The 27,584-nt window shown below is 42.8% G+C and overlaps 1 protein-coding gene across 8 annotated transcripts in view; it reads left to right on the forward strand.

Annotated features, from left to right (window-relative positions):
• The window catches only part of HLCS (holocarboxylase synthetase), a 157,972-nt gene that overhangs the window by 99,742 nt on the left and 30,646 nt on the right, over positions 1–27,584 (forward strand). For all 8 annotated transcript variants that reach the window (XR_014957232.1, XR_013339545.2, XR_014957225.1 and 5 more), the window contains 4 exons: positions 17,452–17,519; positions 18,632–18,792; positions 22,748–22,862; positions 26,128–26,341. Coding sequence is in view for 4 of the 8 variants with exons in the window: in XM_085587226.1 (XP_085443352.1) it covers positions 17,452–17,519; positions 18,632–18,792; positions 22,748–22,862; positions 26,128–26,341 (558 nt within the window). In the remaining 4 variants the exon portion in view is untranslated. The remainder of the gene's footprint in view (positions 1–17,451; positions 17,520–18,631; positions 18,793–22,747; positions 22,863–26,127; positions 26,342–27,584) is intronic.

Consider the following 27,584-nt stretch of genomic DNA (forward strand, 5'->3'; position numbering starts at 1 on the left):
GGAAGGGGCTGGAGAGTTCCTGAGGGAGCTGAAGGGGCTGAGCTGGAGCAAAGGAGGCTCAGGGGACCTTGTGGCTCTCACAGCTCCTGCCAGGAGGGGACAGCCGGGGGGTCGGGCTCTGCTCCAGGAACAGGGACAGGACGGGGACAGGAACACGCTGGATGTTGGGGACACACAGACAGGACCTGTGCACAGGTGGGGACAGGGACCCACATGAGGAAGAGCAGCCCAGGGACTGCTGGCTGGGGACAGAGCCCCACAGGTGGTGGCAGGGGACACAGGGACAGGACAGATGGATGCCAACATGCTGGCCATGGGTGGCAGAGGTTGCTGTGAGCCCCTGTGGCTGTTGGGGGTGGCCTGGGCAGCGAGGCCAGGCTCTGGGGACACAGAGGCCATGGTGCCACCCCAGTGCAGGAGCAGGAGCCCACACCACAGAGCCTTGGTCACTGACTGGTGTCACCTGCTCATAGCACAGCCCCAGAAGCCCAGAGGGACCCTCGAGGGGTCACACTGGGAGGTTTTGTGGGGATGTGGGACACTCAGATGGCACCAGGGGAGGCTCAGGTTGGAGACTGGGACAGAAAATTTCCCTGGCAGAGTGCTCAGGCCTTGGGATGAGCTGCCCAGGGAGGTTTGGAGTCACTGGAATTGTCCCAGAGGAGTCTGGATGTAGCCTTGGGGACAGGGTTGGGGTGATGCTGGTGGGGCTGGGGTGGCTCTGGGTGATCCTGAGGGGCTCTTCCCACCTTGGTGATTCCATGCAATCAAAGCAAAGGCACCTGCACATGCACCAAATGGATCTCCAGGGTGCTCCAACTCACAATTCATCAGCTGCCAGACTCAGCACCTTGAGGGCTGTGAGGAGTCTCCAGGATGGTCCCTCCCAGCCGAAGGTCAGGTTCCTACAAAGCCAAAGGGACGAGATGAAGTTCAGCTGAGCTTTAGAGCACCATTCTGGATGTGCTCTTGGGGACAGGGTTTGGGTGATGCTGGTGGGGCTGGGGTGGCACTGGGTGATCCTGAGGGGCTCTTCCCACCCTGATGATCCTGGGATTCTGCCAGCATTGCTGGGAATTTTGTGTGCAGGAGAGAAGAGTTTTCCCCTGCTGGATGGATAAAGGATCTGCTGTGGATTGTTGGATTTCACCTGTTCCTGGCCTTTGAATTCCTTTTGTTGAATCATTTGAGTCACCCCAATGATGCCACCAGGAGTGACAGGCACAAAATGAAGGTCCCTGACCCAGAGTTTACAAATTGGGAATGAGAAAAACACCTCCAGGGGCAGGATGACTCTGGATGTTGGATAGAATGATAAAAAGGGAACACGAGGAGTTTTTATTTGCTGCAATGGTGAGGTTATCCCATAAAACAAGGGTGATAGGAAAATCTGTTTTACACGTTTATTCTGGATAAATAAGAGTACAGTGTTCTGTTAGGTTAGTTTGATGTTCCTGGTTGAAAAGCAGAAATTATTTATGGAGTACTTGTAGAAAAAGACATTTTTAAAAAACGTATGTGAAGGGGAAAGTATTTCCTCCTGTTTTTCCTTCTCAGTTATATTCAATGTTAAATATATTGTGCAAGGTGGAGGAGACAGACAGCTGCAAACAGTTGACATTTACAACTGCAGCTTTATTAATTCTGTGAAGAGTTACTTGTTAAAATTCTCTTAGTGGAGAAAAGGAAAGATGATCATTTTTTTTTCTTCAGTGATCTTTCCCTTTTTAGATGCTTAACTGTCACAGCTGAAGGGTTTAAATGCCATTCTTAAATCTAAAACCTTAAATCCAAGATCTCTTCCTAGGCCAGACTGCTGAGGCTTCAGGTCTGCCACAGCTTCAGTCATTGCCATGAAAAATTTGGATGACAGAATTGAAAGTTTCCTTACCAAAAACTCCTCTTTGTTGGGAGAATCCATAAGGTTGTAAAAAGGTGGCTTTAAAACTCAAAGCTTGATAAATCAAAGTGTGGCCTCAAATAATCAGATGCAAATCATGAAACGGAGAGGGAGTGGTTGAATATCAATTTTCATGAGAGGTTCTGGAGGTTTGAGTGAGCAATTCAATGTGAGCTAAAAATAAAATTCCTGTTGTAACAAAGGAGGTGAGGACTGGCACTGAAATTCATACAAAAGTGCTTAAAAATGTGCTAAAAATGTCAAGGTAATCCTTGCAGTTCTACTCGACACTGGGAGGGTTTAAGTGGAGTTATTGGCCCAGTTTTCAGCGCGAGGCTTCAAAAAGTGTGGATTTGCTGGGCACGGTACAAAGCAGGGAAAAGGGAATAATTCATGGTGTAGGAAACACGATTCCTTAGGTGGGGAGAGTGGGATAGCAAAGAATTGTGTTTCTTTCCTCAAGAGAACACAAGAACAGTGTAAAAGAACTCGCTCAAGATCCTGGTACAGGAAGAAAAAGAAAGAAAATGTCCCCATTTTCAGTGGCTGTGGGACAACACTTCAGCCCAGTAACACAGATGCAGGAATTTTGCCTTTAAAAATTGCTAAAAAAAAGGAATTTTGCTTAAGTGAGCTGTTGTTTCTCCATGGTTGTGAGATTTTTGGAGTAGGGCAGAGGATCCTTCCAGCACTCTGGGGCTGTGCTGTGAAATTGGGTCAGACCTGAGCTGTCCCTGTCAGAACCTGTTTGATTTTGGAGTGGGATTTCCAGCTGGGGCTCATTTTGCCATGGATGCAAATCCACGGGAGATGCTGGAGCTGTGGATTTTTTACTTCACACAAATGTGAATAACAACTGATTTTTCTTTTATTCCACATATTTATTGCTTTTATTAATTTGTTTCCCATCAGTTTTGCATCTCTGTGTCTGTAACTTCCCATTTAAGTCATTCCTCCACATTTTTCCCCCTCTCCAGCCAAAGGAATTCTTTGCTGCATAATGCCCTAACCTTTGATAAAACCTCAATTTTCATTTTAAATAAAGTACCACCTCACAACACCTGTTTTTTTAGAAATGGCTTGGCAAAGCTGAATGAGAAGGTTTTATTCTCTTTACCCTTTCCTTTCTCTTTACCCTTTCTTTTCCTTTTCCTTTTCCTTTTCCTTTTCCTTTTCCTTTTCCTTTTCCTTTTCCTTTTCCTTTTCCTTTTCCTTTTCCTTTTCCTTTTCCTTTTCCTTTCCCTTTCCCTTTCCCTTTCCCTTTCCCTTTCCCTTTCCCTTTCCCTTTCCCTTTCCCTTTCCCTTTCCCTTCTGTATTGTCCTTTTTCTTTACAGCTAAATAATGCACAAAAAAAATAGGTGAAGGAGGACCCAGAGATCTGCCAGGTGGTTCAGAAATTAATTTCTGATTTCAATTATTACTCCATGAGTATTGATTTCCCTTTTTTCCTGTCCCTCCATCCCTTGGAAATTGTCTCTCTCCATGTTTCTTGTTGGATCCTTCAGGTTCTCCAAGGCTACACTGAGCTCACCCCAAAGCTTCTCCTCTCCAGGATGAACAATCACAAATTTTTCAGCCTTTCCTAAACCTAAAAATGGTTTACAGTGATACAGAATCAGAGTTTGGCATGCTTTTAGTCAGTATTTGGAAGCAATTCCTGGGTTTGGTGAGGTAATGCAAGAATCAAAGACTTTCCCTATTTTCTGCTCTTCGGGATATCCAGATTTCACCCTCTGCTACGTGCAGCTGCCATTGAACAGAAAAGTGCCACGATGCCAAAATCCAAGATAAATTCACCTTCCAACCCAAACCTTCTGTGATGAGCCATCCACCACCTCTCAGGATGGGAATTATTTTTACATATTTTATTTCTTTATTCCTTCTGGGCCTATTTTAACTTCTCAGAAGTAGGAACTTCCAGCTTTCCTTGCTTGTGAAGAATTCGAATTAACAACATTCCCTGGGAATTTTGAGCTTTTTTTTTTTTTTCCCCCACCCTGACAAAGGATATCCTCTGTTTTGGGGTTTTGAGTAGCAACTATATTTTGTGTGAGTCTGTGGTTAAAATCCACATTATTTTGATGATGCTGCAGCCAGCAGAAAGCAACTTCCTTATTTTGAAATTCATTTTTAATCAGCCATGAAATGAAGAAATGAACTATTGGGAGTCTGCCTTGGAGTTGCCACAGCCCAGGAACGAGGGGTTTGCAAAATATTTAGAATAAATTTGGAAAGAAAATTTTGCTGTTCTCCATTCAGCTGCTTTGGAGCGTTAGAAAAGCGCTGTGGGATTTAAATCTGAATTTAGAAATTTGGTGGTTTCTCTTGGGATAAACCCTGCTGCTGGATGAGAGAGTTTTTTATGTTTTAATTCTCAGATCTGTGGATGCAGAGCCAGCTGAGCTCAGCTATTGTGTTCAATTCACCGGGAGAAAAGCAAAATATTTTTTTGGATTGTTATATCTTGACATGATCTGCCACTTGAAATTGCAGGGGGAAAAAAATTAAAAAAATCTGTTCTTTCGTCACGAGGAAATTCTGTGTAGGGATGTTGGATATAATGTTCATGTATGTGTTTTCAAGGAAAAATGGCATTGTTACAGAGAAATTAATTCTTCCTCTTAGAGAAGAGCAGCTGTTCTGGATCTCTCTTTCCTCTGAAAAATTATATATATGGTAAACAACCCATCAGGTCTAATAACATCAAAAATAATCATTATTTTAATAATAATAATAGCTAGTAATAGTAGTAGTTGTAGTAGTATTAGTGTTATTATTGTGTTATTTAATATATTAACATATTTGATATATATTTATTTCAAATATTTTTAAAAATAATATTCTAAACTTTACTTGGCAAACAAACTATTTCAAATTTTAGCTGCAACTTTAGAACTCAACTGCTATTTCTTAAGAATTTTAATTTAAAACCAGCTCTCACTTTGAAACAAAAAAAATCTTTTTTTCCCCCAAAAAAAGTTTTGCATTAAACTTTTCCTTAATCTCTTACATTATAATTTATATTTACATTATTTGTATAGTATGTTTATTTATGTATTATTGTTTATTCATATATAATATTTATATTTATATTTAAAATTTCTCAGTGTTCCAGCTCTACTCTTTACTAGAGAAGGATTAAAAACCTGATATTTTGTCTGTGGGAGCTTTTTGATTAAATTCTGGATTTATTGACAAGGAAGGAACGGAGTGCACAGCAAAACATTAATAATATTGGGGTTTTTTTTTCAAAGATTTCATGCATCACCATTCCTAATGGAAAAAAAGCCATGCAAGTGAAATAATTTGTGCTTCACCTGCCAATTTATGAAGCCACAATTGGGGAAAATTTAGGAAGATTTGATTGAAAGCCAAGTAATGTGTCCAATAACCACCTTAGTGATGATGTTTGTACCATACACGTCCCAAAAATCAGAATATGCACCAGCACTTGGAACTTTTAAGACCCTTTCTGTGTATTTTTCAATTAAATGGTGAGAGATGAGAATTTAGAAATTGAGGCTCACGTGCTTTTGACCAAGGAAAACTCAGGTAATGGAGAAATTTGCCTGAAATTTTAGTTAATTGCCTTTAAATATATTTTTTCAGGAAGAGGGTTAAACTAATTGACAGGACCACGAGAAATGGCAGAGTGAAATCGTGCTGCCTTTTGTGTGTGCCTTCAGAAAGTGGAGAATAATTGCAATTATTTGTCAGTTAGCACAGAATTAAGAAAACGGAGAATTTGCTGCATCCAGAACCTCAATTTTGAGCAGAGTGGACGTTGCAGGCAGAAAATAAAAGAAATTAAAGCAAAATAATGGGAAAAAAATCAAAGGTTTTAAAGGTTTTCTTAAGCATCAATTACTTCAGTGATTTTAAGTATTGATGAAACCTTTAATAATAGTAAGATAAAGGAAAAAGTATTAATTTAAATAAGGGGAAAATTATTATTATTGATTTTTAGGTCTTTCACAGTTCCTTCTGTCATTTTAAGTAGTGATGAAACTTTTAATAATAATAATAACATGAAGGAAAAAAATTAATTTAAATAAAGAAAACAACTGTTATTACTGATTTTTTAGGTCTTTCAGTTCCTTCTGTGATTTTAAGTATTGATGAAACTTTTAAGAATAATAATAGAAAGGAAAAAGAAATTTATTTAAATAAGGGAAAAATTGTTATTACTGATTTTTTAGGTCTTTCAAAGTTCCTTCTGTGATTTTAAGTATTGATTAAACTTAATAATAATACAAAGAAAAAATATTAATTTAAGTAAGGGGAAAAATTGTTATTGGTTTTTTTAGGTCTTTCATAGTTCCTTTTGTGATTTTAAGTATTGATGAAATTTTTAATAATAATAAAAAGAAGATAAAGGAAAAATATTAATTTAAATGGGAAAATAACTGTTACGACTAATTTTTAAGGTCTTTCCCTCCATGATTTTAAGTATTGATGAAACTTTTAATAAGATAAAGGAAAAAAAATTGAATTTAAATAAGGAAAGTAGTTGTTACTATTGATTTTTTAGGTCTTTCACATTTCCTTCTGTGATTTTAAGTACTGATGAAATTTTTAATAAGCTAAAGGAAAAAAATAATTTAAATAAGGAAAATAATTGTTATTACTAATTTTTAAGGTCTTTCACAGTTCCATCTGTGAATTTACGCGTTGATGAAACTTTTAATAAGATAAAGGGAAAAAAATTAAATAAGGAAAGTATTATTACTCATTTTTTAGGTTTTTCACAGTTCCTTCTGTGACTTTAAGTATCGATTAAACTTTTAATAATAATAAGATAAAGGAACAATATTAATTTAAGTAAGGAAAATAATTGTTATTACTGATTTTTAGGTCTGTCGCAGTTCCTTCTTGAGGAATGAAATTTTTTTTGTTGTTGTTGAAATACTTTTAATTTTTCCCACTTTGCAAGGCCCTGGGGAGGATCTGGAGAGGGTACCTCACACAATTCTTGCTTGAGCTCATTTTAATTTCCATGATAAATCCAGTGTCTTTTGTTCTCCACTCACCCTGCTGGACTTGGGAATAACTTCACTGCAACTGTTTAACACCCTCTGTGATTTAAGCCAGGAAATGAAGTGATGTCTTCATAAATTGCACAGAAATTTTCATAAGGAAATGTAATCACCCAGAGTAGAAACTGGCCAGAATATCGAATTAAAATCGCTGTGTGAGCAGAAAGTTCTCACTTGGCTTTTTTTACCTGAGAGGGAGCTAAGGAGTAAGGAATAATAAGGAATATTTTATAAATTCACCTCACAAGGAGTTACTTTTGAGAGCCTCATGTTTGTGATGTCCCACGCTGTGAATTAGTGAATCCAAGGTGGATTTAAATTAGATTTGGGATTTTCTGAAATGTTTCTTGCTCTGCTGCATTGGCTTTGTTTTGGGGTTTTCCTCTGAAAGGGACCGAATTTGAGCATTCTTAAAGCATCTTACAATTATGGAATGGGTTGGGCTGGGAGGGACATTTAATTGTCACCCAGTGCCACCCCTGCCATGGATGCCTCAGGTTTGAGATTTTCTATTTTCCACATTCTGTGCTGCTTTAGTGTGTGGGTCTGGGCTTCACATGATGGGATGCTGAGCTCTGTGCACAGAGCAGAGACAAAACAATTCCTGCTCCAGCTGGGCACCAAGGACAAATGATCCAAACCTCAGCCCAGGAGCACAAACAGCGTGGGCTGGAGAGAGAAAAACAAGCAGGGTGGGACTGATGGGCTGGAGCTGGAATGGGACAATGAACTCCAAGGTGCCAATGGAGCAGAACTGATCCCAGGGAGAGCCCCGGGAGCGCTCGTGCATTTTGGGACCATTTTGGGTCATTTGGGTGCAGCCCTGGCTGGGCTCTGGTGCTGCCCAAGGTGGATCCATGGAGGAGATCCTTGAATAAATCCCTGATTTATTCTGTAGCTCTGCCCAGCTCTGCTCTCTGCATCACCATGGCAGGGACACCTCCCACTGTGCCAGTGTCCAACCTGGCCTTGGGCACTGCCAGGGACCAAAGGCAGCCACAGCTGCTCTGGAAAAAAATAACCCTCAACCCTTTCACATCACTTTTTAAAGGTTCTCCTCCCATTTTTCAAGGACTGTCCCATGTCTTACACTGCACTTGGGGGATTCAGTGCACAGTAGAGTGAAATTTTACTGTAGATAATGGCTAGAGATAAAATTAGATCAGTTTTGTACTATTTAGAAACCACAGAAAATTGATAGGACAACCAAAAGTGTGTAGCTCTAAAGTTTTACAGGCTGGTTCTAAAATACATGTTGGAAAATTTGGGATAGAATATTTTTCCTTGTTCTAAAAACAGATTAAATTCTACACGTGACTTTCTGGTCAGATAAAAATAATAGACCCCAATAGATCTTATTACTTCTTTGCAAAGATAAAATATCTGAACCTTCTAGCAACACAAATAATTTCTTTCCCTTTGTCCTGTTTTCCTCTATTAAAGGTACAGGGATATATATTTTTTTTTCCATACGATTCATGAAAAAAGGAAAGCGGTTTTTATATTGGAAAATCTGATGCATAAACAGCGTCCTGAGTCAGCTTCTCAGCATGAAGGGATTTAACAGAGTCAAGAAATCACAGAATGGGTTGGAAGGGACCTAAAATCATCCAGTGCCACCCCTGCCATGGCAGGGACACCTCCCACTGTCCCAGGCTGCTCCAGCCCCAGTGTCCAACCTGGCCTTGGGCACTGCCAGGGATCCAGGGCAGCCCCAGCTGTGCACCTTCCCAGGGAGGAAATTTTTCTTAATATCTGATCTAAACTTGGAATTTTTCACTTGGAAGCCATTCCCTGTGCCCTGTCCCTCCATGCCCTGGAAATTGTCTCTCTCCAGCTTTCCTGGGGCTCCTCCAGGCCCTGCCAGGCCACCCTGAGCTCAGCCCAAAGCTTCTCCTGTGCAGGTGAACAATCCCAGCTGTGCCAGCCTTTCCTGCCAGCAGAGCTGCTCCATCCCTCTGCTCATCCTGGAGCCTCCTCTGGGCTCTCTGCAGCAGCTCCAGCTCCTCCTGGGCTGGGGCAGGGCTGGGGCAGCTCTGCAGGTGGGATCTCACCTGGGGGGCTCAGGGACACAATCCCCCCCTCACTGGGGGGTTCTGGGCTGGGGCAGCTCCAGCTCTCACCCCCAAATCCTTCTCCCAGGGCTGCTCCATCTGCTCATCCCAGCCTGGGTGGATCCCAGGAGTTGCCCCACCCCAGGGTCAGGACCTCGCACTTGGTTTTGTTGAACCTTTTGAGGTTCCCAGGCTGTGTCAGTGAGATGAAATCACTGCTGGAAGTGGCAGCAGCAGCGCCTGCCCTGGGCTGGGTGTTCCCAGTTCTCCCTGCATGTCTTGGGTTGCAGATTCAAGCTGTAGTTGGGCTGTGTTTTCCATTGCCATCTGTTAGAGGTGGGGCAGTTCTCCGTGCTGGGTTTGACCTCACACAAGAAGGGCTGGGTCTGGCTTTGATCAGTGTGTTTATGAATTTTATTTTAGCCTGAAGATTCTACTCTTACCATGTTATGATAAATACATTTCGCTGCATTCTGGTAAATCTTCTGTTTCTTTACTCTGGGCGCTGGAGTTCTATTTCTAATGAAATATGTTTCATTCCCATTTGTCCCATGCTCACTTTTGGCTTCAGGTAGCTTTTTCAGGAAAGGTTATGAATTGAAAAGATTACTTACTAGATGGGAAAGAATGAAATAAATTGTTCAAAACAGGACAAGTTTTTGCTTTTTAAATTAAAATTGAAAGAAACTCCTAAACTCCCCTCACATCTCCCCTGGAAACGCCCTCCTTCACTGTAACTTTGTGGTCTTGATGATATTCACAGAGAAGCTGATTTACTGAATAAAGAAGTTCTTTAAGTTTGCAGTTTTGGAACATGACCAGTGTGTCTGAACCCAGGTTTCAAATTTTACTGGCATTTTGTTGGCAAACTGATTTTTTGGAGCCCGTTCTTATTTGGGTATGTTTTCTGACACCTCTGCCTGTACGGTACTGTGTTTTAAAATTCTCTTTTTCTTTCTCTTTTTCAAGAGGAAAAGCCTATGAACATAGACAAAGGACTAATTATAAAATAGCAGGTATAAAAATAGACAAGAAAATTACCAGCTGAAAAATGCAGGAGGAAAAAAAAAAGAGGATTTCATGGTAGAGTTCTGTGCAGCAGGCCCTGATTCTCAAAGCAATTCCACCTGCAAAGCATGAACCATTCCCAATTCATAATACCATAATTTAAATCAAGCATGAGCACATGGGTGGTAGAAAAAGAGGTGATTTAGTCTTCCCTCCTCTCCCCTGGCATCTTTTGCTGTTGCTCCCCCTTTGCCAACAGCAGCTTTCATTTATGGAGAGCTGAAAAACATCTCAGGTGGCTTTGCCCTGCTCCCAGCCTTTCTCCATCCTGCATTTTCCCTGGAACTGAATTGTTATTATTGCCCTGCTTAAGGATTTACCCAGCCAACCAAATTATCTGGGAGCTCCTCACCCACGTCATTCATTCAGGAGAATATTCCTTGCTGGAAATGCCCTGTCTAGTTTGGGACAATCTTCTTTTTGTAGCATTTCTTGAGGTAACAAGGAACCAGCTGTGCAAGGTTGCAGTGCTTTTTTTGCTTTCCCCATGGCTGGGATATTGTAATCCCCTTAATGCTTTTTCTCACTGGTGCAGGACTTTGGTGTATCCAAGGAGTTCAAGGAGAATTTGACACTAAATGGCCCTTTCTGTGTTAACTTTGCTGTGGGGGAACCCACTAGAAAGTGAAAGGAGCAATGAATTTTTGCATGAGAACAGAAGAGTGCATTCATGCCACGAGGTATTCTGGTCAATGTTTTTTTTTTTCTTGCTGGATTTAGGCACAGTTGTAAGTGAGATTTCTGTCATTTAAATCAGCCTGAGTTGGATTAACAGCTGAGGTGTTCTTGTCTCACCTGGGGGAGTCAATCTTCTGGGAGCACCTGGTGGTGTGTAAAATGCCTCATGGAAAGTGGAGGATGGAGAAATGTAAATATTCAGGCTTGTAAGAGAGTGTGCAAATGGCTTTAGGATCCTGCCTGGGAGATGGGATTCCAGTGACCACCACTGGGGCTAAATCACTGATTTAATAGTTACAATGGCTAATTTCTGACTGATTCCAACCAAACCGAAATGTCTGCTGGAAACACCAGAGCTGCCAAGTTCCTGTACATTTTCTGGAGTCAGGAATCACTCGGAATCTAGTCCAACCTCCTTCTTTTAAGCAGGGTCATCAATGAATTCTGACCAGCTTGATAAAGGCTTTTTCCAGTCAGATCTGGAATTGCTCCACATCCTATTCCAGAGTTGAGTTATCCCCACAGCTCAGTGTTGCTCACGGACTGGCTGGATATGTGTTCCTTTTCCTCCTGAATCCCCTCCTTTCCTTCCCCTCTTATTAAACTTATTAAGATATTAAACAGGACAAGTCTTGGAGAACCCCCTGAGGATCTGCAGTTGTCTCCAGCCCACAGCTGGAGTTCAGCCCAGGATTTTCAATCCCACAATCCAGACCCTTTCTGCTCAAGGCTTGGATACAGGGATATTTGAAAGAGCAGCTGGGAGATGTTTTCCCTCTTCACCTGGGATGTCCTTGACCTTGAGGATGGGAGAGCTGGATGTGCCCTCAGCACTCTCAGTTCCATCCCATCTGCTCTCACCGACTTGATTGAGCCAAGATTTCCCAAGAGATTTATGAGATCAATTCTTTTCTGCTCCCTGAACTCTGTAAAGTCCTGGAAGACTTTGTTGGTGAAGACCTGCAAACAGAATTCCTAGTCCTAGGTGTATCCACTGTCTTTTAGCCTCAGTCAGCTGAGACCCCACATTTTCCTTCTCTTTTTTTTTTTTTTCTAAATCACATTCCATTAGAAGTTCTTGTTGCCATTTTTTCCCCCCAGTCTCTAATATAATTGAGCTTTCCATTCTATGGAACGTATTTCTGCATTTCTCCTTTGTAGTATTCCTCCTTGCTTCCATCTTTTTTGGACATTTTTTTACACTCTTGGATTCCCTTTTCTAGCCCAAGCAGACTCTGTTAGTGTCCTTATTTTCCTCAGGATTGTGACAGGGTTGTTTTGTGGGGGGGAATTTCTCAAGACCAGATGTTTTGAGCTGCTTTGTCCTTCAGAGATGTCATCCATAAGATCCCATCTACTGAATGCATGGTTTGTTCATCCTCAAAACTTCCCCACATTCCCAGATTTTGGTGGCTTTTAGCAGATTCCCAGCATGGTGTCCTTCACAAAAACTACTGCTTTGGGGTACATAATACCATTTATTTTATATTTGATAGATTCATAGAATGATTTGGGTTGGAAGGGACAATCAAAGATTGTCCAATTTCACCTCCTGCCATGGCAGGGACACCTTCCACTGTCCCAGGCTGCTCCAACCTGGCCTTGGGCACTGCCAGGATCCAGAAGCAGCCACAGCTGCTCTGGGAATTCTTTCCAGGCCCTCCCCACCCTCACAGGGAAAGATTTTTTTCCCCAGTATCTAATCCAAACCTGCTCTCATTTACGGTGTCGTCTCCTCTTACTGTGGCCCGCCAACCCAAATAATTCTGGAATTCATTGATTTGACTAAAATCGAAAGGGTTTGGGTTGTTTTTGGGTTTTTTTGTTTGTTTGTGGGGGTTTTTTTGTTATTTTTGGTGGGGTTTTTTTGTTTGTTTGTTTTTGTTGGGGTTTTTTGAGTTTTTTTTTTTTTGTTTTTTCGTCTTGCTGGTACAACACTCTCTAAACAACCTCTTTGAGAGTGAGATTTTCAGGCAAGGAACTTGAAGGGAAAGGACAAATCTGCCCATAACTCTCGTGCCCAGGTATTTGAACATCTGGAATGCACTGCTGGCTGTGGTAATGCCTCTGCAATACTGTAACACAGCAGGATGCTTTAATGAGAGTTTCAACCTTAAACCCACAACATCAATGAAATTTATAGCTGTTAACCTTAGTCCAACGTAGTTTTGGGGGTTTCAGTTCCCATTTTATGTTCATGCAGGATGAAAAGTCGTTGTGTTGGCGGGCCAGAGTTCTCCTTACACTTGGAATTTCTGTAAAATAATTAAATATTGTTTATTACTCTTAGTATGCACTACAGGCTGGGGAGGAGGGTTATTTGTATAAAAAGCTGTGCTAGAACCTCTCTGTTACTATTTCAGCTGCTTTAATATTCTTGAATGCCAAAAGTGTCTTGCTCACATTTTGGAAAATACCACAAAAATGTTCCCAAAAAAAAAAAAAATTTACATAAAATTCCAGTATCATCTTCTATGATCATATAGATGTCATCTGATATTCTTCCTGAAGGGTAAATTTATTTTCATGTTGCCATAATCTTATATCTCACTCTGGTTTTTGGAATTAATACTTGGAGCACGGTGGTTAAAGAGCACAAAAAAAAAAAAAAAAGGAAAAAAAGATAATTTCTTGAAGGAAAAAATTTTGGAAGGGGGGGGGGAAATGTGGTGAGCGCTGTGATTAAGCCACTCTGCAGAAAAACAAAATTGTTAAGTCTGCAACTGATTAAGTTGAAAGAGAAGAAGGGAAGTCAATATGTAAAAAAGTGCACGTACAGTTAATCTTTCTGGTAAGGAAAATCCAAGTTGTTTCTCCCAGAAAAGAAACAAAAAAACCCCACCAAACTAACAAGCACACCCCATGTACAGAGCTCTGAAGCTGGGGGAAGGCAGGCAGGAGGCTGTGTGGAGATTTTTAATTATCGTTGGCTTCATGTTAATTCCAGCACAATCTCAGGAAGTAGTAAAAAAAAAAACCAACAAAATAAGTCTGTGTGTCTCTTGGTGTATCAGTCTGGGAATTAACAACTTCCCCGTGTTGTGTCCTTTAAAGAATTTCTTCGTGACCCTTGAAGGTCCAGCCCCAGTCTCTCCATGTAATGAGTTCCTACCTGCTGCCAAATCTCCAAGAGCTGCATCATCTGCTCTCCTGATTGTATCTCTTTGGTGCAGAAGCCTGTGTTTTGCTCTTAATTAGCTTTTTTCCTGCTCTGTTTATTTTCCTCCCCTCATGGCAGCACATGATCTTTTTTTTTTTTTTTTCATTATTTAAAAACAGATACATGAATGGAGAAGCAACGGAAATCCATGTGTTTTAACAAAGCCTGTCATTCCTTCCCAACCGTGTATCCAAGTTTAAATTGGATTTTTATGTTGCAAAAGCATTGGGTTGGTGTTGTAAACAAGCTGCTCCCAGAAGACAGGGATGAAACCTCCTGAGCTTTGGGGGGATCTTCCCCCTGAGGGGCTGGAGCATGTCCAGGGAAGAGAAGGATCTGGGAAACACATCCTGGGAGGAGCCCCTGGGGGTGCTCAGCCTGGAGAAAAGGAGGATCAGGGGAAGCTCATTGCAGGAAGGGCAGTGAGGGAGAGTTGCTGAAAGTGAAAGGAGGAGAGGAAATGGCCTCAACTGACCAGAGGAGGCTCAGGTTGGAGATTGGGAAAGAAAATTTCCCTGGCAGAGTGGTCAGGGCTTGGGATGAGCTGCCCAGGGAGGTTTGGAGTCACTGGAATTGTCCCCGAGGAGTCTGGATGTGGCCCTGTGTGGGAACTCAAAATGTCCCTCAGACATTTTTGGAGGTTCCAGGCCTTGGTCAGAAGCATTCTAGACCCTGGCAGGCAGCTGGAAACAGCTGGGATTTTGAGTTTGAGCCATGGAATGAATTACCAACTTTGAAGGTGGAACAAGCAGTCACAAAGGGTTAGATGGGATAGTAAAAGTAGTTACAAAACAGAGGGGAAATTTTTTAGTATTGTACAGGGGGGTTTTAGCACCTGTCCAGGGGGTTTTCACTTTGTACATGGCGGTCAGATGTTCTAAGATGGAGGAAAGTGGGCTGATCCTGTTCTTCCTCCTTCTTCTTCCTTGCCTCCATGTTCTTGGTGATGTTGGCACTCACAGATTGGTTTAGAGTAGAAAGGCACTTTGTAATATAGGTAGTAGGTATTGGGGGAAAACTATAACCATGTAACACGTAATGTACCATATAAAAGGCAGCAGCAGCCCTGGGCAGGGGGAGAAGAAGCAGTCGGGGTCAGAGAGGATGTCAGGGTGTGTGTGTGCCTCTGCCTGAGCTCTGAGCAAACCACAGCAGCCCCAGAAGAAAATCTTTTAGATAACTCACAATGAACTGCCTTGAGACTGGACAACAAGAGCCTGTGCAGTTTTTCTTTGGAAGCTCGGGCTGGAGGAGAGACTTTTCCACCACACGAGACCCCGAACCAATCCCAGGGTTCTCACAGCCCTGGGGACAGGGTTTGGGTGATGCTGGTGGGGCTGGACGATCCTGGAGGGCTCTTCCAGCCTTGATGATTCTGGGATTTAGTGTCAAGAGGTAAAATTTACTGCTGAAGGTGGTGGATGGGTGTGCCTGGTCTCAGCATGGGATCCACGGTGTCCAGAAGGAGACAATTATCAAGTTGTGCTTCGTGGAAGGTGACTGGCAAAGAGACTTTCTGGCTGTTGGCCTTTGATGGCATCTCCATGACTCAGGAACAACGTGGGAGAACACTGCGGGGCCTGGTGCAGCCCCTGGTGGTTTCTGTGTCCCTGCCCGTGGCAGGGGGTGCAACTGGATGATCTCTGAGGTCCTTTCCAACCCAAGCCATTCCAGGATTCTGTGATTTGTAATTAGCAAAGACATTTTTGATCCCCACTTTGCTTGGGCCTCCCAATAACCTCATCGTCATGAAAGTAGAACCACAGAATTCACAGAATTCCAGAATCACTGGGTTGGAAGAGACCTTCAAGATCATCAAGTCCAAGCCCCAACACCTCAACTCAACCCTGGCTTAGTTTAAAACGTCCAGGCTTGTTTTAAACACACCCAGGGGTGGTGACTCCACCACCTCACCGGGCAGGACATCCAGAACTTTATCACTCTTTCCATAAAAAACATTTGCCTAACATCCAGCCTAAACTGAGTTAGGCATTTGAGAGATACTCTGAAATCTCTGGGTTTCTTGCCTTTTGGAGCTGCCACAGCCCCAGGAGTTGCTGATTGTCCACGTGTGGAGCAGGAGCAAGGGATGGTTCCTCATCTCAGCACAAACCCGTGGGGCTCTCACAGCTCCTCCTTGCTGCTCCTGCACCTCCTCAACTGCAGAGCTTGAAACAGCTCCCAAACCCATCTGAAATTCAGGGGAAATTGTTGGTTTTCTCAGCTTTTACAGAGATGGGGCAACTGAGAGCTGTTTGAAAAGATTTTATTCTGAGTCTCGAATAGTGGCATACAAGAGATGGAAAGCTCAACACCATTCCATCAGAATCCAGCCTGTTTTTTAATTACAATACTTTATAAATGTTTCACAACTTACTTTTACCACACAATACTACTATTACTTCTAACACCAATTATCTGTACTTTTTCCCCTACATAGCCTTACTACAATACATCTTTCACAGTTCTAGTTCTCTAAAACAATTTTTAAACCTTATCTTAGTATTTACACACAAACATACAACACTATATAAACTTTCTATTGAATTTTAGAAATTCCTTACAAATCCATTTCTCACAGGAAATCATTGTGAATGGTACATTTTTCTCTGATTTGGGCTGCCCTTACCCCCAAGACAAGATTGCTTTTATAGGAATGAACAATATCATGTTTGTGCCTGTGGGAAAAGCAGATTTGTGGGCTAGACATCACTTTTTGGGCTTACCTCACAGACAACACCTTGAATATGTTTTATCTCTGAAATAACTCTTGCTGAAAACATGAAATGGAAGAGGATGGTGGTACAGTTGAGATCTGTTTAAAAGTGGCTTGAACAAAGTTCTCTCAGTAGGGTTTTTTCTTCTTTTCTTTCCTTTTTTTAAATTTTTTTTTTATTTTAAGTGTAGCATTGACTCATTTGGTGGTGTTAAAGTGCACTTTCTACTTATCCCCAGAGGAAAGTTAGTATTCTTTTAAGTGAAACTATTTTAAAAGCAGAACACAAGCCTAAAATAAGCCAGTGTTCTCTAGAGCTCTCAGAAGGTGTAGATTTATTTACTGTAGTTAAATCATAATTAGTTCTCAGGGGATAGTGTATCTTTTAAACTGCTTTATTGCCACCATATTGGTTTTCTAAATAATCAGAAACTGCTGCTCTTATATTTTGTAGTATGAACAAAAATTCGCTGTAAGTAGAAACAAATGTTTAGAATTGCTGGTTGTCACTTGCTGAAGATGGGGACACCAAAAAAATGAGCACTTGAAGAAGAAGTGAAGAAATACAAAACCTGTGTTATCAGAACTTAAATGAACTATAGCTCTGACTTATTTCAGCCTAGCAGATAAAATAATATTTTATATTATCGTTTTTCAGCCAATCATTTTTTTAAAATTCTAATGGGTTGTGATCAGGACTAAATGCAAACTGAAAAAATGGTGGTGCAACGTTAACATAAAATATTACCTGATATTTAAGCCTTGATTTTCATGAATGTAGCTTAGTGTTGCAGCTGATAAGCATGTGGGGTTTTTGGTTTTTTTCCCTAATTGGCAGGTTAATGTTCGACTTGCCTGAGGAGATGGGTTTAATAGCAGTGGCTGTTCGACAAACACAAGGGAAAGGTGAGTAAATTTCCTTATTTTACTCATAAATATGTATTAAATACACAAAACAAGACATTTTAAGCTGCATCATGAGCATTTTTGATAATATAACCCATAGAATAAGCCTGTCCTCTTCTCCTCCCTCGAACTGCAGATTCAAACTGAAAACCCAAAAGTTAATAAGAGCCCAAAGTAAACATTTTTTCAGGATGTTTGGTGGCTTTTGCAGAAATTATTTAGTGGTCTCCTGGTTCCTGCCAAAAAAGTTTCACCAGTGAAGAAAGCTGCCATCACTGCTCTCAGTGTAACCCAAGTCAGAGCTCCAGATGAAAACTGAAACTGGGCTAACTGGAACAGCACTGGGGCCTTCACTTGCTCTGAGATTGAGTCTGAAGGACCTGCCTGAGCAGATAAATGTAAGCAAGTCGTGTTTCCTGCCCAGAAAAATGCTGGCACTTCTTTAAAAGCCACATTTATTCTGCTGGAAGAGCAGAGTGTGTGGCCCAAGAAGCTTTTCTGAGCACGAATCCGTGAGGAGATGATTCCCTGCTTTCAGCGCAGGGTGGTTCAGAGTTTGGGTGCATTTCTGGCTGCACACAGAGCATTTCCAGAAATGCTTCTCCACTTGGACAAAGCAAGGGCTTCTAAAATGTGTCTGCTAGCAGAGACCAGGGAAATCCTGGAAGCAGGGGATTTAGGATATGCTGGGAAATTAAGTAGCAGCTTGTACTTCAGAACCTCGGAATAGAATTATAGAATGGCCTGAGTTGGAAGGGACCTTAAAGATCATCTTGTTCCACCCCCTGTCACACCTTCCACAGAACCAGATTCTCACAGCCCCATCCAACCTGGCCTTGAACACTTACAGGGATGGGAATAAAATTAAATTTTTAAATTTAATTTTAAAATTTAAAAATTCCAGGTGTTTTGAAGAAAAAGCTTTGCAGTTTAACCCTTTTTTCTTTCAAAATTAGTTTGGAAACTCCATTAGAGGAACTTTTGGCACATTCTTGGATGGATACGTTTGAATTTTTCTCTTTAGTTGTTATCTACATTCACAAAGTGATTTTTTTTTTAAATAAATGTTCTTTTCTTGAGTTGAAGTTCCCCTTTTTCCTCTCCCTGCCCAGGTCGTGGTGGGAACGTTTGGCTCAGCCCCGTGGGCTGTGCCCTGTGCACTCTGCACATCTCCATCCCTCTACATTCCAACCTGGGCCAGAGAATTCCCTTTATCCAGCACCTGGTGTCCTTGGCAGTGGTAGAGGCAGTCAGATCCATACCAGGATATGAGGTATGTCCTTCTAATTCATCTCAAAACTCCTGGTTCCCTTTCCATTAAATTCAGATTTTAGCTGTGTCTTTTCTGTGTAGAATGGCTGAATGAATAATTCAGTTCTTCAGCACTAAGAAGAATCTAAACTTAACCTTCCTAAATGTTTGATTATTGATATGTTTGAAGAAACCCAATATCCAGAGGACGAATATTCTTTTACAGAGCTGATCAAATGCACTACACTCATTTCACTCTTAATCTTGTGGAACTTAAGCCTCAATCCTCAGCAGTAAAGAAAAAGTCAATTTTGTTTGCCCAGCAATGGAGCTGATTTGTTTTGATTTTGAAGGAGAATAAGGAGGAGGGAAAAATGAATAAAACTGACAAATCCTTTTCTGCTTTTTTTGCTGGTGCTGTTTCAGTGGTCACTTTATCCCTTTTAAAGGATTTTTCCAACCCTTGTTTAAGGTTGAAAACTGATTTCTAAAGCAAGAACTGAGGAGAATTGCTCTCGAGAGGGAATCAAGTGTCCTGTCATCAGTATTAAAATGAAGAACCAGTCTTCTTTATCACCTCATATATCTCCTTTTTAATGTTACCATTTCCTAATATTTGCTAACTATAAAACTTTGGTATTTTACAGAAGTAGTTAACTAAAGCATATGTTTCCTATATTACAGAAAATCAATGACTTATACACATTTACACATGAACTTTATTATAGTGGCACCCAGTAGCTTTGCTGGAGTTTAGGGTCTGTCAGCCTTTCTATTAAAACCTTCTAAATTCAGTGCTTCATAACCTGAGTGGAAAAACAAAATGCTTCAGGCTAAAATTTGCAATATAAAATATTTGGCTGGAGTGGATAATTGGACCACTTAAAAACGAAGGGACAAGAGTTAGTTTTATAAAATACAGGGATGACTGGGAAAGGAGCTGATTTATGAATGGAGGTGGTTTTGCTCCTGTGTGCCTGCCCTGATGTACTGTGGCATTTTTTAATTTTATTCCATTCAAGAGAAAAAAGGTGACAGAAGTTCCAAATATTGATGTAAAAAATGTGGATCATTAATGTGTGTACTGTACTGAGCATTTGGACAGCAAAAAGCTTTCTGTGACCAAGACAGATCTACTGAAGCTGAGGGGACATCAGCCCTTGGCAGGGGAGCAAAACAGAATTAAAGGTTTAGAATCAAATATGTTACAGCAAGAAAATTTAAAACTTTATCAAAAACTCAGTGCTTGAATATCACTTTTAAACTCAGGTCCTGCAAGGCTTTTCTTTGTGTCCCTGTCATGCCAACTGCAGCAGCCATCACAAGGGGATGAGCTAGAGAGTCATGGAATCATGGAATGAGTTTGGTGAGAAGGGATCTGAAAGATCATCCCATCCCTGCCAGGCAGGGACATTTCCACTGTCCCCAGGCTGCTCCAGCCCCAGTGTCCAACCTGGCCTTGGGCACTGCCAGGGATCCAGGGGCAGCCCCAGCTGCTCTGGGAATTCCATCCCAGGGCTTCCCCACCCTCACAGAGAAGGATTTTTCCCCAACATCCCACCTAAACCTGGAATTTTTCACTTGGAAGCCATTCCCTGTGTGCTGTCCCTCCATCCCTGGAAATTGTCTCTCTCCAGCTTTCCTGGGGCTCCTCCAGGCCCTGCCAGGCCACCCTGAGCTCAGCCCAAAGCTTCTCCTGTGCAGGTGAACAATCCCAGCTGTGCCAGCCTTTCCTGCCAGCAGAGCTGCTCCATCCCTCTGCTCATCCTGGAGCCTCCTCTGGGCTGGTTCCAAAATGTCCATGTCTCAATTTATCAGCCTTAGGATGGCCACAATCACTGACTCTGCTGAACCAGCAGCAACCAAGGCTTTTGTTGTGAGTCTGAGGGCTCAGTTGGAAGTTCCCTTGTCAGATGTTAATGCTGAGGATGCAGATGGGCTTTAAATGGAGAGGATGCTTTGCTCTCCTGTTCTGACAACAGCAGAGCCTCTCTCTAGTGAGGCAAGACAAGAACATGCTCCATTTCCAGCCTGTTTGGTGATGTTTTGTGTGGTGCCTGGTGGAGCCACTCCCTGGCAAAGCCATGAGAACACCCAGCTGCCTCAGCTGTTCTTGCTGCTTGTTGTCACTTCAGGCACAGAGCTACTGTCTGGTGTCTTACAGGTGTGTGTTTCCCCCTTTGGCAGCCCTTTCATCACTGACAGCACCATTTCACTGGGTCATACCTCCCATGTCTCCAGAGCCCCCTGAAATCCCTCCCCCAGTGCGAGGAGCCGAGTTCTTTCCCATAACGAATAGGAGCTGGTGATACTTTCCCTCAGAATGCTTTGATAGCAAAATCAGGTAGTATTTCCTGTCAGTGGACGTGTCACGGACTCCTCCCTGGCCTTTAAATCTGTCAGGAAAGTAGACACGGACCCAGGTGCAGCTTTCACACATCCTGTAAAGGGATTTCATCCCCTACAATAGGAGGGAATGCGACTCTTGTAGGCCTGGAGCACCTCCCATAATTTGCCCCCAGGGATGCAGCAGTCATGGGCAGCGTTTCAAACTGCAGGAAGCACATTTGCTTTCTTTTTGTGTTTAAGTAGCCAGTGCAAAGTTCAGCTCAGCCCTGTGGTTTCAACAAAAGCTGCTCTGTGGGGCTGGGACACTGTCACACAGCTCAGTTTGTGTTTCCAGCCCCGCGACGCTGCCGAGAGCGGAGAGAGCTTTGGGATATTTCTGAGCTATTTATGTGGTTGGGAACTGGGATTTCTGCTGTCTGCTGAGTTTCCTTTCCCAAATTCAGGATGTCACTGTCGCTTTGGCTGCTACTGATGGCTTGGGAAGGCTGAGCTGGAGCAGAGCTGGGCAGAGCTACAGAATAAACAGGGATTTATTCAAGGATCTCCTCCATGGATCCACCTTGGGCAGCACCAGAGCCCAGCCAGGGCTGCACCCAAATGACCCAAAATGGTCCCAAAATGCACGAGCGCTCCCGGGGCTCTCCCTGGGATCAGTTCTGCTCCATTGGCACCTTGGAGTTCATTGTCCCATTCCAGCTCCAGCCCATCAGTCCCACCCTGCTTGTTTTTCTCTCTCCAGCCCACGCTGTTTGTGCTCCTGGGCTGAGGTTTGGATCATTTGTCCTTGGTGCCCAGCTGGAGCAGGAATTGTTTTGTCTCTGCTCTGTGCACAGAGCTCAGCATCCCATCATGTGAAGCCCAGACCCACAGACTAAAGCAGCACAGAATGTGAAAAATAGAAAAGCCCAAACCTGAGGCATCAGTTCCTTCAAGTTTCCTCAGGCAGGGTTACATTTTCTGTAGCATTTGTGGAGCATTTCAGTAGATTCTCATCATGAGGAGCAGTTGACAGCAGCACTTTGGGTGTGGCAGAGACAGAGAAAATTCTCCTCCTCTGCTCTGCCCCACAGGTGAGATCCCACCTGCAGAGCTGCCCCAGCCCTGTCCCAGCCCAGGAGGAGCTGGAGCTGCTGCAGAGAGCCCAGGGGAGGCTCCAGGATGAGCAGAGGGATGGAGCAGCTCTGCTGGCAGGAAAGGCTGGCACAGCTGGGATTGTTCACCTGCACAGGAGAAGCTTTGGGCTGAGCTCAGGGTGAGCCCCAGGAAATCTGGAGAGAGACAATTTCCAGGGGATGGAGGGACAGGACACAGGGAATGGCTTCCAAGTGAAAAATTCCAAGTTTAGGTGGGATGTTGGGGAAAAATCCTTCTCTGTGAGTGTGGGGAAGGGCTGGGATGGAATTCCCAGAGCAGCTGTGTCTGCCCCTGGATCCCTGGCAGTGCCCAAGGCCAGGTTGGACACTGGGACTGGAGCAGCCTGGGACAGTGGGAGGTGTCCCTGCCATGGCAGGGGTGGCACTGGGTGGGCTTTAATTCCTTTCAACCCAAACCATTCCATGATTCTCTACAGCCTCTGGAGTGATGAATGAGCCGTAAATGTCTCTAAATGTCTGGTTTTGTTTCTTTAGGACATTGAGCTTCGAGTCAAGTGGCCAAATGATATTTACTACAGTGATCTCATGAAGATTGGTGGAGTTCTGGTAAACTCAACACTCATTGAAACAACATTTCATATTCTCATTGGTAAATGTCTATTTTGAAGCATTTCTGTGCTGCTTTTTTTTTTCTGGATGATTTTGTTATCAGTGTCTGTATCAGTAAAAATGGCAACGACAAGAACAAATAATGACAGCAGGCATAAAGAAATAAAGCACAACATTAAATTCAGAGGAAGCACAAAAAGTAAATGTTTTCATTCTTCTTAATAATTCCATATGCTTGACAAGTCAAACATCAATGCAAGCATCTGGATTGGTGTAGTAGAGTTCAAAGGAAGAGCATTGCACGGGAGAGGGAAGTTGTCCTCCTTGATTTATTGCAAAACCAGTGGAATATACTGAAAACCCCATCCTTTTTTTCCAATTTATGGATTTTTTGGAACATGACAAACAGTTAAACGAAGAACATGCCTTTTAAATCAGAAGAAGAGCTATGTACACAGAGTAATGTTTTCATTTTTTAATTATTGAGATGTTTTTATCATCTCTAGTCTGATAATCATCCTGCTGTTTGATAAGGAAGTTTTCCCCTAAGCTTCCCAGATCTGCTAAGAAACCTGCCAGATTCTGGTTCAAAAAGTAATTGTCTCTGCTGCGTCTGAAAAATTGAAAGAAAATTCCTTAGCAAGTCTAAAAGTATAAAGAAAAATATGATATTTGCTATTTGAATGTAGCACAAGTAAATTATCCTGCAAAGATGGAGTGGTCATGATGTTGTTCCTGTCAAAGTTCTGTGATTTTAGAGGTGCAAGCAAGAAAAGGGTTGAAGAGGACACCTCCTTCTGTGCAACAGACTTGACATTTTCTGTTCAATTTTATACCTTCATTTTGTAAATAATCAACTCGAACAGAATGGAAATTGCACAGAAACTTAAGAAATCTCTCTGTGCCCCATCAACCATTTACAGCTTCCGTGTTTTCCTACAGTCTGGTTCACACAAGGAAAGCAGAAATACATCCAAAAAATGCATTATATCAAGTGTCCCTTAAGCACTTCACATATTTGGTTTGGACCTTTTGATTCTTACCCTAAACATCAAAATATTCCAATTGAAACAGAGATTTTCTGTGTCCATTCTATCTGATATCCATCTGGTTGGTCTGGTATAGATGAATGCCCGTTTTCATCAGTCTGTTTTCACCTGGGAGCTTTTAAAATTGAAACTTCCTTGCTATGAATCCAAGGATCTTTTCCATCATTCCAGTGCTGTGTTTCCCTGGAAGTTCTCGAGGGCTTCATGACATTTAAGTTTTTGTGTCAGTAGCACTGATGGGATTCAGCTTCCCCAACAGGAAAGGTGTGTCAGATCCATCACCCCTTTTCCAAAGGATCCTCTCCTAGACGGAATCCCAGGATCCCTGAGGCTGGAAAAGCTCTCCCAGCCCATGGAGTCCCAGCTGTGCCCACCTTGTCCCAGCCAGAGCTCTGAGTGCCACCTCCAGGCACCGAATTAGCTCTTTCCATGGCATTCCTAAGAATCTCCCATCAATGAGGATAATGGTGGAAATCAAAGATCATCTCTGTGGCTTCACTGCTCCAAGGAGGAGCTCAGGAGAATAAGATCAAAAACCAGCCTGAATTTTCACTGCTTAAGCCTTGCAGGTGACACACTTCACTCCGAGACTTCTAAACACACTTGGGGAAAAAAAAAACCAAAAAAAACCAAAAAAAACCTTTTTTTTCCAATCTGAAATTTAAAATTGAAGAACTTTACAGCATTGGGACTTCTGGGGGAGGAGTTCTGAGAAGAATATTCACCATTAATGTGAGGGCCAGACTGGGAGCAGGCGGAGGAGCCAAGCACCAGTGGAATGCAGGGGACAGCCAGCGAGCGTGACCGGCCGGCGCTCCTCTGCCTCTGCTCAGGCACGTCCAGATCCTCGTGGATCCACCACTGGAACATCCATCAGCCACATCAGCACTGCAGGGGCACTGCTGAATGCTCGCTTCTCTCGTGGACACTGCAGAGGTGGCCCCAGAGCCCTGAGCACCTCGTGGTTTTCCGATTTCCTGGCTGCCTTTTCCCCTTCGCCGTGTCCGTTCCCAGGTGTTGGGGTTTCAGCCGAGCTCCTCATCCCTGGGTGGCTGTCGTGTGCCACTTTTTGGATTTCTGAGCAGCGATGCTGAGGCTGCTGATGGACCCCGAGGCCCTGTGACCCCCTCAGTGGCCACGGTGTCTCTGTTCCCTCACATTCCCTCAGCAGACGGCTGAGTTGGGATTTGCTGGCACAACTCGTTGCATTTTCCAGTTCATTTTCCTTTTATCTCTTTCCAGTAACCCATTTCAGCTCGTTTCCACAGGACTGGTGTGTTGGGATCACCGTGCCTTGTTTGTGTGCATTCCCTGACTTGTTAAAAATCAAAAACTCCTTTTAGCTGAAGAGATCCTTCTCAAAGTTAACACAAATTAGGAATTATTAACAGCAAATTTACAAGTCAAGGCATCTGCATCTCCTTGCATCATGTCCAAACCTGATTGACAGACAGGGGTTTTTATCCCAAATGTCTGAGGAAAGAAAAAAACCCCAAAATTATTAGGAGAAAAAAATAAACAGGTAATACAATATACTTCTTTACATCCCTGAAAGCCTGTTTCAGCAGGCTGCAGAAAAGGCCCCAAGAGCCATATTTAAACAAGGGAGGCATTCTGCCAACTCAGAATTTGGGAATTCCAGCTGGAGAAATCTCAGTGAGAGGCTTGAGGCTTCTAAAGGATATGCTGTGGTGAGATAGATTAGGCAAACTGGAGTCTTACAAAGTTAAAATCAAACCTTCTGGGCTTTCCTGAGCAAGCCAAACAAGGCTTTCCAGCTGAGTGAAAAGTCTGGGTTTTTGGAAAGGGCACTCGGCTCACTGCAGTAAACAGAAAGGTCTCTGAGCTAAATTTTAGACTGGGAGATAAAACTCCATCTTAGGGTAGGATCAGATGTTCTCTGAGTGGGCTGAGGACCTGCCAGGGAGCAGAAGAATGTCTCACACGGCTGGTTTTGGAACCAAGGTGCAGTTTATCCTCTCCCAGCCCTCGCTGGCGGGATGGGGTGGGGTTGAAAGGCTGTGCTGGATTTGCCTCTGTGATTCTGAGGAGGCTTTTTGAGGACAAAGAGCAAAATGTGAGCTGAAAATTGTAATTACAAGAGTAAGAAGATTCCAAGGTGCAAGAGACTGAATGAAACCAGCTGTGAGAGCCATCCTGAGGGATCATTGTGGGGAGCAGATGAATTAAGTGCTGGCTGTGGTGGTGACAAAGAGTTTGTCTCTTTGACTGTGTCCATCTCTTTGTCTTCTGCAGGCTTTGGGTTTAATGTGAATAACAGCAACCCCACCATCTGCATCAACGACCTCATTGCAAAGTTTAACAGGGAAGAGGGGACGGAGCTGCAGCCTCTGAGTGCAGATTGTCTCATCGCAAGGACGGTGACGGTGCTGGAGAGGCTCATCGAGGTTTTTCAGGAGAAGGGGCCCAATGGAATCCTTCCCCAGTACTACAAGTATTGGGTACACAGGTAAGAATTCTCAAACTTTTCTTTTAATAAAATTGGTGGAAGAGCTCGTGGATATTTTGTCTTTTTCCACAAAATTCCCTTTAATATGAATTGAATAATTTAAAATGCTGCTCCCGAGCAGGATGCCCATTTTTAAGGGAGAATTAAAGTAGCACATAATAAACCAGAGACTAGCATGTGTTAAAGGATGCTTCCAGTATTTTACATGTATCATCTCCAAACAAAGGGAATTCAGAATGATTTGGTTTGAGATGGATGAAGCTGCTGTACTTTTAGGAGGATGAAACAAATAGACTTTCGATTAACTCCAACTCCATTCATTCCAAAAAAGGAGATTAAAGCAGGTAGAAAATGCTGCTGAAAGTCATTCTGGGTAAAGAAACCAGTGAGGTGGGAAGTGAAATATTCTGTTAGAGGGTGAAGCCTTTCCTGTGAGGGTGGTGACAGAGAAATCCTGGGTGCCCCATCCCTGGAGGGCCCAAGGCCAGGTTGGACACTGGGGCTTGGAGCAGTCTGGGATAATGGAAGCTGTCAGGGTTGGAGTAGGATGATCTTTAAAGCCCTTTCCAACCCAAACCATTCTATGATCCTTTTAATGATTCTGATGAGTCCTCTGAGGTGATTTTGGTGCCTTGGAGTGGCTCCCTAGAACAGAGGCTAGACAAGATTAAGAGAATAAGAGCAGCAGGTATTTATTAAAGGCTCCACAGACACACCTGGGGCACTCAGAAGCCTCCCAGAGGCCTCACCCAAGCTGGACAATGGTCACGAGTGTTTCACACAATTACAAATTTGGCCCATTTACCTATCAGGGGTTAATCCTCCAATTACAGCTGCAGGTAATGAAGTCATTAATCATTTTGCTCCCTCCCAATTCACTTTTTATCCTTTTCAGGGCCTGAGGCTGTAGGGTGTCCTTGGATTTCAGGCCTAGAGGGATTGTTCTGTCTGACCAAAATGTGAAGACAGTCACAAACACTTCCTAAGGAGTTTAGAGTTATGCACTAATGCAGTACAGGATTGGAAAAATGGAAAAGCTGAAATCTTAAGGCATCAGTTTTAACTGCTCAGTGTCCATGAGTTGCTGTCATGGTTTGAAAGACAGGGGTTTGCTGAGGAAGACAGGAGCCTCTCTTGAAATGGAAAATGTAAGCTCCTTCCCTCTGAATTGTTAAAAATTTGAAATTAAGGGGCTCTCAGGCAAAGATGTGGAAGTAGGAATAACAGTTCTTTTTTAGACAAA

This window comes from Lonchura striata, chromosome 1 (assembly GCF_050655825.1).
Source record: "Lonchura striata isolate lonStrDom1 chromosome 1, ASM5065582v1, whole genome shotgun sequence".
NCBI classification, from domain to species: domain Eukaryota; kingdom Metazoa; phylum Chordata; class Aves; order Passeriformes; family Estrildidae; genus Lonchura; species Lonchura striata.